The 14373-nt window shown below is 33.1% G+C and overlaps 1 protein-coding gene across 3 annotated transcripts in view; it reads right to left on the reverse strand.

Moving 5' to 3' along the window:
* Positions 1-5484: 5484 nt before the first annotated feature.
* The window catches only part of LOC106467753 (endoplasmic reticulum lectin 1-like), a 36751-nt gene continuing 27862 nt past the window's right edge, over positions 5485-14373 (reverse strand). For all 3 annotated transcript variants that reach the window (XM_013928130.2, XM_022395943.1, XM_013928129.2), the window contains 3 exons: positions 11248-11325; positions 7625-7703; positions 5485-6193 (listed from right to left, as the gene is read on the reverse strand). In XM_013928130.2, the coding sequence (XP_013783584.1) occupies positions 6119-6193; positions 7625-7703; positions 11248-11325 (232 nt within the window). In that variant the 3' untranslated portion in view covers positions 5485-6118. The remainder of the gene's footprint in view (positions 6194-7624; positions 7704-11247; positions 11326-14373) is intronic.

Genomic DNA, 14373 nt, shown 5'->3' on the forward strand with positions numbered 1-14373 from the left:
ATCTTGGAAACAACTGTGATGATTTGTTTGTAGGCACTGTTGAGTTCTAAACAGAATTGGTACATCTAGAAAACAACTGATGTCTGCATATGATGTTTTGTTAATGTACTCTACTCACATTTTCTGTAGTAGCTAACGTCTGCAAACATTCTCTTTCCATTCCACCAAAGCTAGATAGAAGAGATGAAACAAGTTTACATAAGTCCTTTAGTAGAAATGGCTTAGCACTTTGATAAATAGTCCAAAAATGTTGTGTCATTTTTTAAACTGAAAACAAAAGATAAGTTTCGCTGGCATACCTTTTTTACAGGGTAAAGTATAATGTGGTGTGATTTTGTTTTTGGCTTTGTGAATTTTCCCATTTCCATGGCATCAACATGATTCTTTTAAAATCTTTCCAAATTTGTTAAATTCTTTGTGCTTCTTATTTATTTTCAAGCTGTCAGTGTTTGCATAATTGAATTGGTATCTTTTGAGACTTAACAACTTTTAGATATACTTCTCTCCTTGCTGATAAATCACCAAAAATATAAAACAACACGAACTACTTAATACTAAATCCAAACTCTACCCAGTTGCTGACTCTCCATGCTTCAATGCATTATACATGATGTGTAAACAATAAACATCAAGGTATAGCAACTTACATTTGAATATCTTGTTGCAAAAGGTTAAACAATTTCTAGTTAACTACTGGAACATGTGTTCATAGTTGCAACAGTCACATATGTCCAGCTTCTCTGTGGCTTGATAAAACTTGTCAAGCATAATATCAGCAGTTGCGTGACATAAAAAACAGGTGTAAGAGTATGTGAATGAGCATTTTCGAACTTCTCATTGCAATGTGTAACAAGATTTCTAATACTCTCATCAATGAACAAAGTATAATACTGAAGATTTTTTAAGGCAAGTGTATAATAGACAATTAATATAAGGCATCAATCTAAAGTAAACCAGATATGCAAACTTTGTGGGTTGACATGAAAATGTGTTGCTAAATGACATGTCAATGTCTTCCCAAGAGCTGTACAAATATTGGTTATTTACATATTATATCTAAGCATATAACAGTTCATTTTTTGATACATGTGGTGTGATGTTATTAAATCCTCGAGTTGATCGTTGTGCTGAAGGGACAGTTAAAAGATATAAAGACTGTATACTTCTAGCACCCTTTTCCTTCTCATTGGAAAGAGACGTTTCTGACTTGAAGAAATAAAACAAGTATTATATACATGCATTAAATTGCTTTGAAAATGTAATTTAAAATAACTTTCATGGTGGACCTTCAGAAATTTACAAAGGTACAGGGGTGTGGAATTTTAGAAAGAAATTTCTTGTCCAACAGACAAAATACTAGAAAAACCTATATCTCCTTAAATTTCTTGAAAATTTACTTGTTCCCTTCCCATCACACAAAAGTGGAATACATGTGTAACTGTTTTTATTTTTGTTTATGTTGCTGTATATCAGTTTTAGGTCTGTTAATTCATATTGAGTCCATTAGGTTTAAGATGTATATAACTTTTAGTTATACAGCATTTAAAATATCAATTTCTTATTTTGTTTGTTTTTTCACATGCCCACATTATAAAATAGTATTTATTCCCAGACAGCGTGTTCTACTGGATACGAATACTTAGGGATTATTTAATGGCCTCAAGCAAAATGTTAGTTTGGTTTACTGTTTCACAGACTCCATACTGATGGCTGCCATACCCTTCGTCACTACCAAATATTGCTTGGCAAAAATGTACTAGGTTACTTTTTAATGGTAAATTAATTCATATATACATCATTTGCATATTGTTTAATCTTGTGAACTGTGGTTCTGTCTGAGTGTTTGTCTATCTCCCATTTACATTTGAAAAGCTGCATATGCAGGCAAAGCTCAACATTCACTTTTGAAATGATAGGAGAATGAGCATAAATAATGTTGATGCCAAAATGTATTTCACAAGTAGGTTATTCTACACTAAATTGTTAGGAATTAATCACACTATCATTCACATTTTAAAATGTGATGTAATTTAAAGAATAAAAATGTAGATTTACCGTATGTTATTGTTGAGTGGCTCTTAGCACGACTGAATTGTTCAACAATTAATTTTTATGGTGGGCAGTATAAAGTAGTTCAGAGCTTTGTCTCTTAGTGAAACCAAGAGTGCAACACAACCCTTTTAAAGTCCATGAAATAATTTGAATTGTGAGATTAACTTAAACTTTTCCTGTCACCGGGGATGGGTAATATAATTAAATGGGGAATATTCAGCTACAATATCACACAAGTGTTTTTATGTTTTTGTTAATTAATGTATGTTCAAGAAATGAATGTTTTTGACCTTAAAGTCATAGTAAATCATTGCATACTTAACTTTCATCTGTGCTTTCAGGGCAGACTCCAATTTATTTATTTGTGTCAAGTTCTTTGCCACACAGTTTACAAGTTACCTTATGTCATGGCAAGATGCAATCCAAAATTAATATATTTCTGCATTTGCCTGAACTGTTTTTAGACATTTCTTTAGCATGTTGCATTGACCTACAACATTAAGACACAAGTCAAGGGATCAATTCAATGCTAAATGTCCAACTACTAATTGTAAGTGATGTAATCTAATGACTCATTGATGACACTATGAAATGGTTACAAGGCATGCTTACTATTAAACTAATCAGAGACTCGTGTATCTTACATTTCACTTCATTGATCAAAATATGGCCCCAGTTTATAACTAAAAAAACAAAACAGGCATAGTATTCCTTCGACAAAACTAAGGACATTTTAAGGGCCCTTAGAACTGTAAATTAAGGAGTTTTTAAGGACTATGGGATCTTTGTAAAACAGCAGAGTTGTATAAAATGTTTGTGCCTTTAGAAACAGTTATAATGACGTTTGTAGCCACTGTTGAATTATAAACAAAGTTGGAACATGGTGGATGAAATTGAATTGTCAATGAAGTTACTACATTCTGGGAATAATTATGATGAAAATATTGCTGTTGTGGTCTGCCAATCAGCATTTATTTTTTGAAATTCATAGCAGTTATATTTAATATTCAACCATCATTACAAGTTACAGTTTTCCCTTTCTCATTGTGGGGTTCCGAAGAACTGAAGTTACCATGGACACATTCCTCCCTCTCTGACTTTTTGATATGATTAAAACATTATTTTCTGTCTAAACGTTTTGCAAACAATTCCTTAACATTTTAAAAAATCATAAATGATAAAGCACAGTAAAACATTACAGAAATTTTGATTCATTTTTCACATGTTAGGTACTTCTAGATATATTCCATAAAACACGCCATTGTCATTATTGAATATGAAACCCTACAGGTGTTTTTAATTAATTGAATATTATAACTTTATGTGCTATATTAAACGATTGGGTTTTAAATAAATTATCTTGCAGGTGTTGCTGCTTAGTAATGCAAATTTTTCTATCTAATGGTTAAAGGTGTTTCAGGTAGATGATTTTACATGTGGCCTTCTGTGTGAAGATGTTGTTACTGTGAAATTTGGAAAGTGTTCTTGTAAATAACATTGTTGCTTTATTCCTCTATCTTGTATTTAGTGTAAGTAATACACCATTTAAACCACAATTATAATTTATTTCAAAAACAAAGCTCTTTTATTACATGTTTCCGCCATTATCAGGCCTGAACATCTAGCAAAATAGCTATGTAATTGCAATGAAAAGTAATTTGGTTTAACGCAAATGTGCACAGGAATTCCACACTTATGATGTGTATCTACGTAAAACGTCGCAAGCTTTTAATCAAGTGTACAAGTCGGATGCATTACAGAAGTATTTGTACTCAAGTTATGTCTGTAAATTGATGTTAGTCTTACTGTGACAAGCCGGGGTGCAAGGTGATGTTTGTGTGAAGAATAAAAATGATTTTCTCTTTTGTACAGTCTGCATATTCCATTTTTATAATCCCTAGAACCCCCAAAATGCATATCTACAGGTTTTTTCAGCACCCTTATATATTGTAACTGATGTTACTCTCCTGTACTTAATCAATTTTGGGTAAAATGAATAGTTTAAACCTGATATCAACTCCATGTTTAATGGCACTCTGTAAGAGGTTGTGGCTGATATCGTGTCACTGCTGATGTTTGAGGTGAAGGCTTTGTTATTGTTTCTAGTTTGTGCCTCTTTCTTACAGCTTGTCTTTAATGAGGGTATTTGGTGACGTATGTGGTTGTGTTGTATTCATGCAAGTAAGCACCAATTGAAACTACCTGTAAGTGTGTTAAAATGTGTATTAAGTTAGTACAGATTATTCTCAAAATTATTCATTCAAAAATAAAATAAGATGCAAAGGTACTTGAATGCTGCATAGTACTAATTAACAGCAGTAAGTTTCTTTTCACCAGGTGGCAGGTCAGTTGTAACTGCAATAAAGTGGCATTGAAGCAGTAGAATATGTCATCCTCTTATGCCACATTTTGAACATATGGTGTGTGTGTGTGTGTTCAGTCACAGAAGTAGGCTTGCAGAGGTGTACTTGTATTCAGTCATGCTGTAGTGTTAGTTACAACTATACAAAATTTTCGTGCCTTTGAATTCATTCTTGAATGAATAATTTTGGTTCATATATTTCACTATTCATAGATACCTCCATGTAACTTCTGTTTTTATTCTGTATTATCATAATTCATTTTCCGCTGCTCTTTATACCTCTTACAAATGTTGTGGCCATACTTTGTGTGACTGCCTCGTATATTTTGAGGAAAGAAAAGTTTTGTTCTTCCCTGTGGCTTTTTAAGTAACTTAATTCTGCAATCCAATAAAAAAAACTGTACTATATTATTGTAGAAGCAGCTATTCATTTTAGTACAATTTTTGTTTAAAAATATTCTTTAACTTTTACACAAAGGTCTATAGTTTTAGATTTAATTTCATGAGCAAAAATTAAACTTCATTTCTAAGTGAATATTACATAATCAACTCTAGTTGGATGTATTTAAAACTAAGTATGTTTTATATGTAAACGTTTTGTTACTTTGACCTCAGGGTAGTGTAACATACGGTAATGCCATCTGTTGACATATCTCCTCAAACTTTACTTATTTTAGGGTGATGTTTTATATAAAACAAGTGATTGGGTCTGCTAAATTAGAATCCATTGTTCACCCCATTTTCCAAATCAGATTTATTATGTGGTGTATCGTATATATGTTAAAAGATGATGTGCAGTTCTGTAGATGTTTTATAATGAAGCATTCAGTTGTGCAGAAATAATGTCTTATTTTTAGTTGACAGTAACTATTTGAAATACTGAATCGTCATTTTCAAGGGGCAGATAATTCAACAACACTGATAAAGCTCACTACTTATAGATGTTAGAGAAGGTTGTGTTGCTTAATGTTCTGTAGAAATGTATATTACACTCTAGTCATAGTTCCTGTACCAAGTTGGATTTGAAAGTTCTAAATAAAGTTATCACTGTTTATGGATTTCTTTCTTTGTTACAGTAACAAAAGGAACCACACTTTATTTTCAGTCTTTTTTTTTTTTCTACTGATTAGATACAGCTCTGGAAATCATACGAATACAATGTACCAGGAAGAAACCCAAATAAAAACTTTGAAAATACACTACCTTATTCAGGTCTCAGTTGGTCAGAATGAAATATACTAATCCTCAAGGAATGTTTACTAACAAGATTGTTTCCTGTTAAGTACCTTCTTTGTAGGGTAACTGTCCAGTTATATAATTAAATCAAAAATGTACAACTTGGCTAACTCAACAATTTAGTTACTATAATTTGCAACTGTATTTAAAAATATTCTTTCTCTTGCCATACATTTAACAATGGAATACTAAACAAAAATATTATTTCTATTAAAAAATAAAGTAATAGTTGTTAAATGGCTTTTACACCTTCAATTGGATAAAATATAAATTAAATACTTGTTAATTTTAATCTATCTTTTGTAGTTCCTACCAAACTAAAATGCTGGTCCATTAAGACACCCTACAACAGCTGAAGTAGACCAACATAGGCACATTATAATGAGGACTGTTTCATTACAAAAAAAATCATTTTTCTGGTACTTTTGTAACTTCTTGTACATTGTCATCCATTTAAGAGTATACTATTCAGGATAGATATTCATGTATAAGGCCATTTTCATCTGTTCTCTGCAGTAAAGAACAAATTATTGGGGATTCCACCTATGAAAGAAAGATCAGTGAATAAATATACATATAGCTGTAGCATTCTCAGGATGTTTTACATGTAGATCAAAATATGTTCTTGACACCAGAGATATTTAGATTTAATAAACAAGCAAATGGACTAACACTTTTGCTACAGGCATCTTTTTCTGTATGTCAAAAGGTTTTAGTGAGTTAAATTCAAAATTTTATATGATGGTATACAAATAAGTATAGCATACAAACGTAGCTAATAATCCAAATTTTAATAATATATAAATTAAGTTTTTAATTTTATAATGCAGTATTAAAAAAAAAAAATCCTGAATTACCCTTAGTATGAGAATTGAGACATTTTTTTTCGAGGCATACCTTCTTTAATTTATTCACCACCCCTCCAAAGAGTACAAAATTTAATGGAAATTACTCATTATAATGTCATTGCTCAGGCAAAGCATAATTTTTATGGCCTCCAATCTTCTTTAGTTACAGAGCAATAAAATAGAAAATCAGAACCTCCTTATGCCACATTCTTTCTTTCAGAAATTGCCAATAGTTATCTCAAATAATGTCGTATTATGTTGTGTTCAAACTTTACTACCACATGACACACATGGATTGGCTTAGCTGAATTTTTAATAGCTCTTGTTGCATAGTTAGAAAGCTGGAAAAATTGTGATAGTTGTGGGACATTGTTTGCTTTTTTGTATGTTATTATTTCATGTTCTTTGGTGTATTATTTAATTAAATAAAAAAGTAGGGTTAATTGTCAAAAAAAAAGTAAGTCCTTTATTTCTTATTTTTCAGGTATATTCTTTATTTATTTATTATTATTAAAGTAACTAAAATGAAAATAAATTCTTTTTAGGTTAGGTAAAATAAAGAATAATAGTGCATTATGTAATTTGATAGAGTAACATCAGCTACACAATCACCAAGTGATGTACAACTTATATTTCACAAATATTAATTAGACATAGTTCAAAGGGCAATAAAACTCTTTAGAATAAACAAATTTAGTTCAATGTTACAATTTGAAGTTATTCTAGAAAGAAAAAATGGTGGTTATGATGTCAGTCAATTTGACAACAGGCCATTCTTGTACCTCAAACTGGATCATTGTAATGGGCAATTAATATCAGACCATGCAACTATTACAATAGACATAAGAATGAGTACATCTTAAATAATCTGAATATACTCATCTACATCCCTTGATTTTTAAATACGATCTCCTGGAAGTGTAAAACATGAGTAAATGTGCAAAGTTTTTAGGTAGGCCAGGAATGTCTTAATACATAAATGTAACAGTGTTTTACCAAGACAAACGTTTTGTAGGGTAATGATGGATATGGAAGAATGCAGCAATAAAGTGTTCTATCCTACTATCAAGTATTTAATGTTGATATGTTACTTATAGTAACATGCTGAAGTAAATAAACAACATACCCCAAGGATATATTCACAAGTTTTAGGTTCCAGTAGGTAGAGAGAGACTGAATCTGGATGTCCCTTTATGTCTTTACATCTGAAAGAAAAACACTAACATTTATTGAAGTACCAATTATACTCATTTCTTAAATGCTTTTTGGATTATCTGATTTGATACTTAATATTTCTCTGTAATTTACAAAAGTTCCTCAAAATGGAATATATGAACTTTTATTATTAATTCAATAGAATATGAGCAGATAAATTTAGCACTCCAGGTGTTGCAAGAAGGTAGGGAGTATTTTAGTGGTCCTATCCAAAGCTAAATTCTGAATAAAATAATAGTACTTCAGAACCACAAGAAGGAAAAAAAAAAGAGGACTTTAATGGTTATAACTAAACGTTCCAGCTCCGTTAACTCTATCTGCCTTGGCATCAGTTACTGCATGTCACGAGGTTTTAGTGGCTTACATTCAAAATTTTATTAAACTACTTTTTTTTTTTATGTTATACCAATTAGTACAACATAAAATCATAGCTAAAAAGTCCTGAATTTCCTCTAGTGCAAGAAAGGCAACATTTTCTGTAGGCATCCCATCTTCTCTATTTTATTCACCACCCCTCCAATAAGTACAAAATTTACTATAAAATCATCATTACTCAGACAAACCATAATTTTTATAGCTTTCAATCTTGTTTTGTTACAGAGCCATCAAATAGAAAATCAAACCCCTCTTGCCACACCTACCTGTCACATCCTCTCTTTCAGGATTTGTTAATAGTTCTCTCTTTGGTTTAATTCTATATTACGTTGTGTTCTGAATAAAAAATTGTCAATTTCTCTTTTAGTACAAGCTTCATTCCTACTGGAAAGATAACAATTAGCTTGGATGAATTTGTAATAATGCTTGTCGCATAGTTAGAAAGTCAGAAATGTGATAGGATATCCATTTTCATTTTCTTACATCAAGGGCATCTTTGTATTGAAATATGAGGAAAAACACATTTTTTTCAAAATTTTTTGGAAAAAGCATGGGGTGTAGCCTTGGCTGTTTGGTGAAAATATGAATTTCTTTGAAAAATGGAAAAAAAGTTCTTTTTCGACGCAAAATTAACAGAATGTCAACGGAAAACCCAAAATTGAGATTTTATAGCATTGAAGAAAAATATATCACATGAAAAGCTGAAAAAAATGAACTTTTGGTAACCCAGAATAAAAACAATCCAAAAGGTGGAGTTTATTTTATAAGAACACGTGATGGCCTTTTAGATGTTGGGATTTTGTTTGAATAATCGTATTTTGAAAGCTATTCCGAAGAAAAAAAAATACAGTAAAATCGAAGATAGCCGAAATTTTAATAACAGATTAAGAAATAACTATTGGGAATTTAGATGAAAGGATATCCATTTTGAAAGTCTTTCATCAAAGACATCTTTGTATTGAAATATGAGGAAATTGTCTGTTTTTACATGTTATTATTCTATGTTCTTTGGTGCATTATCTAATTAAATAAAAACCATTTTGTGCATTACTACCATTAGTATAAAAAAGTAGGGTTAAGTGTCATCGACAGTTGACAAAAAAAAGAAACATGGGTAAGTACTTTATTTATTGTTTTTCATTACTATAAAAGTAATTAAAATATAAAAATAGGTATCCCTTTAGGTTAGATTAGGTAAAATAAATAATAATAGTAATATAAAAATATTTCACGAGGCACTCACGTAAGCAGCTCGGAGTAGCTTGTGGGTAATGTAATTCAATAGCATAACATGAGCTTCACATTCCCCAAGTGATTTACAACTTATAATGAAATGTATTTAGGAGGTTTTAGAGATTATACAAATTAAATTGGAGATTTTTCAGATGAAGAAAAGTATTTTTAATTTTAACATGAAAATCACTTTGCACACGGACTATTCAAAACAAATACTCGATATAGTCACGGACAAATCTTTTTTTAGTTTATTAAAAAATACTTCACTAAAAATATTCATTGCAGGTGAAAAACTGCCAAATTTCGTTAAGATATACACACTATATAAAAGTTAGTTGTATCAAATCTATAAAGACTTTGAACGAGGTCAAACTGATCAAGCCCGTATTGAGAGTTAACTTAATACAAAATACTCGGGTTCATTAGAAAGGAAAGAGATGATTTGAGTAGTTGTATACATGGCTAAACATTCTAACTGCATTAACTGAACATAAAGTAACATCTAAATCCACAACTAAGGTATTTAAAATCACCTTTCAAAATACAAAATCTATTCTGATCTAAAGACCTATTACCTACCCCTACGTGTTCCAGGATTGTATATGAACAAACATGGTGGCTGTAATGGCACTTACATTGTCAAAACTATATGCCCAATTACACCTGTGAGCCTGCAAACATATGGGAATATGCAGCAGAACTGGCAAAAAACTATGAAATCCAGATTTCACAATTTGCAAACATAGTGAAAACACCAACCACCCCATCTTGATTACAAATTTTAAAGTCATCTCATCTGTATCATACAATATTGAACTTTTAATTAAAGAAAGTTTATCTATTATAAATGAACTCCCAACTTTAAATAATAACACAACTTCACTACAATTAAGTCTGTTCTGAATACTTGGATAATATTGTTGCATTATCCTATCCTTTATTTATTTGGTTGTTTTTGAATTCATTTCATCCTTTTATTCTGTATTTTAATTACTTTTTAGAAAATGTTTAAACTTTATAAATATTTGTACCTAATCATCTACATTGTTCAATATAGCTTGCTGAAGATGGAATATATGTATTCCGAAACATTGAAAAATTGAATGTTTGTTACTGTACACAGACGTGTCAAATGTTCATTGTTGCTGTCGTCATTTTGTTGTTCATCAAGGAAAGAGAATTTGAGTGGTTCTATCTATACCTAAAATTTCCAGCTCCAGTAGTTTAACAAAAAACAACAATACTCCAGGTTTCACATGAAACTTTCTAAACCTATTAATGTTATTCAAATAAAATGAATACTCCAGATCCACAGGAAGGAACAGAGGTAATTTGAGTGGTGCAATCCATTTGCAAGGCAAGTTCATTGCAAAAAATCTGATAGAGTACTGTTTGATGTAGAATCTTAATAGCATGTTTCAACATCAAATTCTAAAATATTTTTCCCACAAGATGCGAGTGAACTGAAACTGAACATGACTGCCTCCCTGGCAGATCCACTACATCTTTTCAATTTTGTGCAAGTTTGTAAGAACATAATTTGATGTAAATAGGCTAATTAGAAGCATTCAGTAGTACCAACTTGCATGTCATATAACTAACATATTGAAGTAACCGGCTCTTTAATTGTCTGTAATTTTTATTATAATCTGAGCTAGTGTGACATCAAACACTAGTTATTTCAAGAAAATTACCACAAATATATGCATGTAACATTATGTAAAATTACAAGTCGTGACAAATTTAAGAGTTCGACAATAAAAAAGTTTATATTTTCTGTAACAACCCAAAGTGCTAAAACATATACCATCTACATTAAACTTTTCTCAAACAAATTCTAAAAGATCGATATCTATTCTTCAGAATTTAGATATTGTCCTGTGAAACCTGACAATGCTTTGTTTTATCTAAACTTCGACTTACTTGAGCTTTACTTCCACTTGACGAGGCTTTCCAGTTTCTTCACAAATGGCTCCTCCACTATAGAGTTGTGACACATGTCTGTAACACAGAAAAAAAATCTTCAATCAATAATAATTTGTCTTAATCATGAGTAACAGGCAAACCACAAGTTAGACCTGTTTCCTTATTTTTTATTTTAAATTAAAAATCCTTCAATAAATCAGTTCTAAATGAAACAAAAGAAGAAAAATGAAATAATGTACATTAAAAAAAATTTTAGTTCTGGTTTTCATCTTACAATAAATGTTTCAAGATGACCAAAATTGTTTAAAAATTATCACAGAGTGTAATATGGAAATATAAAAGGAGGGAAATAAACTATTTACTATGACTACAAACATTGGGGTCTTTAGGAAAATTATTAGTTTCAACTTGATAAATCTCAATATATCAGTAAATACTTCTCCATAATGTGCTATAGAGACTTGATAGTCTTAGCAAAAATTGCTTATTAAATAAGTATAATAAAGACAAGTAGGAATTGATATGTATACGTAACCTAGCTATAGTGATATAGAAAGTTTTAATGCTGCAAAAAGTATTGAAAAAAGAAAGTAAAAACTACAAAAATCGAGTTACTTACAAGTAAGAAACTTTTATCCCTAGTTTTGGAAATCACTGTAATGATGTTAGTTCTGAGCCAAAGTAGGGATAACATTTTTTCAATTTTAACTGAGTTTGTAGTTTTGACTTTTTTTGTTTCAATACTTTTCGTAGCATTAAATGTTATAATTTTCCTAAATAAAAATGTCTGACAAGTACTTCCCTCCACTCACAAGATTAGCTTTTTTCGTTTTGTGCTGTCCTCTGTATGCAAATCTTTTCAGAAACACATTCCACAAGCCTTAATTATCCCAACACGTCTCTCATGCAACACCTCTCCACCAATTGGAGGGTACTACTATCACGTGATGCATGTAACTCCCTCTACGCACCACTACCAAACTATTACTTTAAAGTTTGGCAGAAGACGTGAGAACCAGAAGATTGTGGAGAGGATGGGTGGGAAGTGTGATGAAGGGAAGTACATATCGGAAATACATGTTCATTTAGGAATATTATAACTTCTGATAAGGTACTCTCCCTCTTCTCACAAGATTAGCTTGAATCCCACAGTGAATGGAGGAGGGACCAGTGCGAGAGAAGCACAGGTGCTTCCAGAGGACACCCCCGAAATAAGAGGAATAGATCAGATGATCTGAGGAGGGGCACCTCACTACATGTGAGCCAGGCATCTCTTTGACAGGAATATTGACACAATCAGGATGACCAGACATGGTGGAAAATGAAGGGAGCACATCCGTGTGGGAGAGGATAGTTTAGCAATGTGATCTGAAAGAGAAATCACTCATTCCCATGATGGAAAGTGGGCAAGTGAGGATGAGGATCATACTGTCTTCACCTCAAGTCCCAGAGTCAAGAGGGAACCTCACGTTCAACTCCAGGAACTCACAGGGTAGCCTAATGTCAGGGATCTGGGAATGTGTCATCAAGAGTCTGAGGGAAGTCCATCGCATGCACTCAACCCCCATGACCATGAAACCACCTCAAAATGATTCCAGGTCAGTAACAAGCTTGTCACTCAACAAGGGAGAACCCAGGACAGGAGCAGAAACAGGCCATGTAGACCTTCTGTGACCCACAACACAGAAGACAAGTCGAGAGGGGGAGATGGACAACACGAAACCTGCATGAGGACTTATGTGATTGGTTCACTCGATCTCCAAATCCTCACTTGCTGGGTACCGACATCCAGGCAAGGGTTGGAGGAGGGCACCCAATTGGAGGGGGTGTCTCAACTACAGGAATTAGTTACTCATCTGGAGGATCGTGTAACTTTCTCTACACTAGCAGAACACCACCACCACCCTACTCTGAACTGAATGGTTATACCCATCTTTGTGGAACCCATCCAGCAGGTTGTCTTCATGGTCAACTACTGCAGCGGCTTGGAACTGGTAAGGACTCCCATACTCCACTGGAAGAAAGGGGAAAAAGTGAGGTGGAGAGTCCAGAGGGACTGCAACATCCGAGACATTGCAATAGGTTATCATGAAATCCTATTTTTAAAGGTAGACCACCCCGATTTATTCAATTTAGGCATGGCAGGGATGGGCAGCAATTCCCTTCTGCTTTACCCATGCTGTTCATAGGTGGTATGGTCTGGGACAGGCATTTAATGATGCAATTATCATGAGGAATTTTCACTCTAGTGATTTTGTGAAACACCCCATCTTAGGGGTTAGTGTACAAAGCCATGGAAAATGTATAAGAATCAACATGGTTTGCAGTGCAGATTTGATAGCAAGATGTCTGCAAATGGTTATAGCCATTTAAGTGGAACCCATTCCAAGTACAGACAGAATACCTGGTCAGGTACCACTTGCCACAGAGCAGGATCCAAAGTGAAGATGAAGTAGGGGCCTCTGAAAGAAAGGAAAGCATTAGTAAGGACTTACCTTGTGTCACAGCCATGCCAAAGTCTGTAGAATAGCCACAGGCAGCAGTTTATACCCCAAGAAAGCAGACAAAGTGATGTGGTGTAGGTAGTGGGAAATGAACATGTGTAGAGTCGTGAAGCTACTCTGCAAGAGAAACTGGAACTCCCCACCAAGGACCTGACAAAAACCAGGAGTGAAGATGGAGGATGGACAGCACAGGATATTGCACCAGTGACTGGAGTTGGAAGGGAAGAGGAGGGACCACCTGCAGTTGAAGCAACTGAAGTAACCAAGGTTAAGCAAGCCAGTAAGGAGTAATCAGAAAAATTAGTAAGTTAGTAAATGTAGAATGTTGATGGGCCAAGGCCACCTGCGGTTCCAAAGACTCAGAAACTGAGTCAAACACCTAATGCTGCCATGCAGAGGTCTCTCAGAAAAGGAACCTGGAGACAAGTCCGTGCCAAAATTGCATCACGACCCAAGAGGTCCCAACAATGAACAAAACATGTTTGAAGCGCAAGAGCCGAAAAGATGACAGACGAGCCAACATAGAAGTAAGGATGGAGAAGACTTCAGCAGAAAACCCCTCAGGGTTCCTGTGAAGAGCCTCTGACAAAAGGTTAAGGGAGGAAAGGTACCTTAACAG

The sequence above is a fragment of the Limulus polyphemus genome, unplaced genomic scaffold (assembly GCF_000517525.1).
Source record: "Limulus polyphemus unplaced genomic scaffold, Limulus_polyphemus-2.1.2 Scaffold2730, whole genome shotgun sequence".
Taxonomy (NCBI): Eukaryota; Metazoa; Arthropoda; class Merostomata; order Xiphosura; family Limulidae; genus Limulus; species Limulus polyphemus.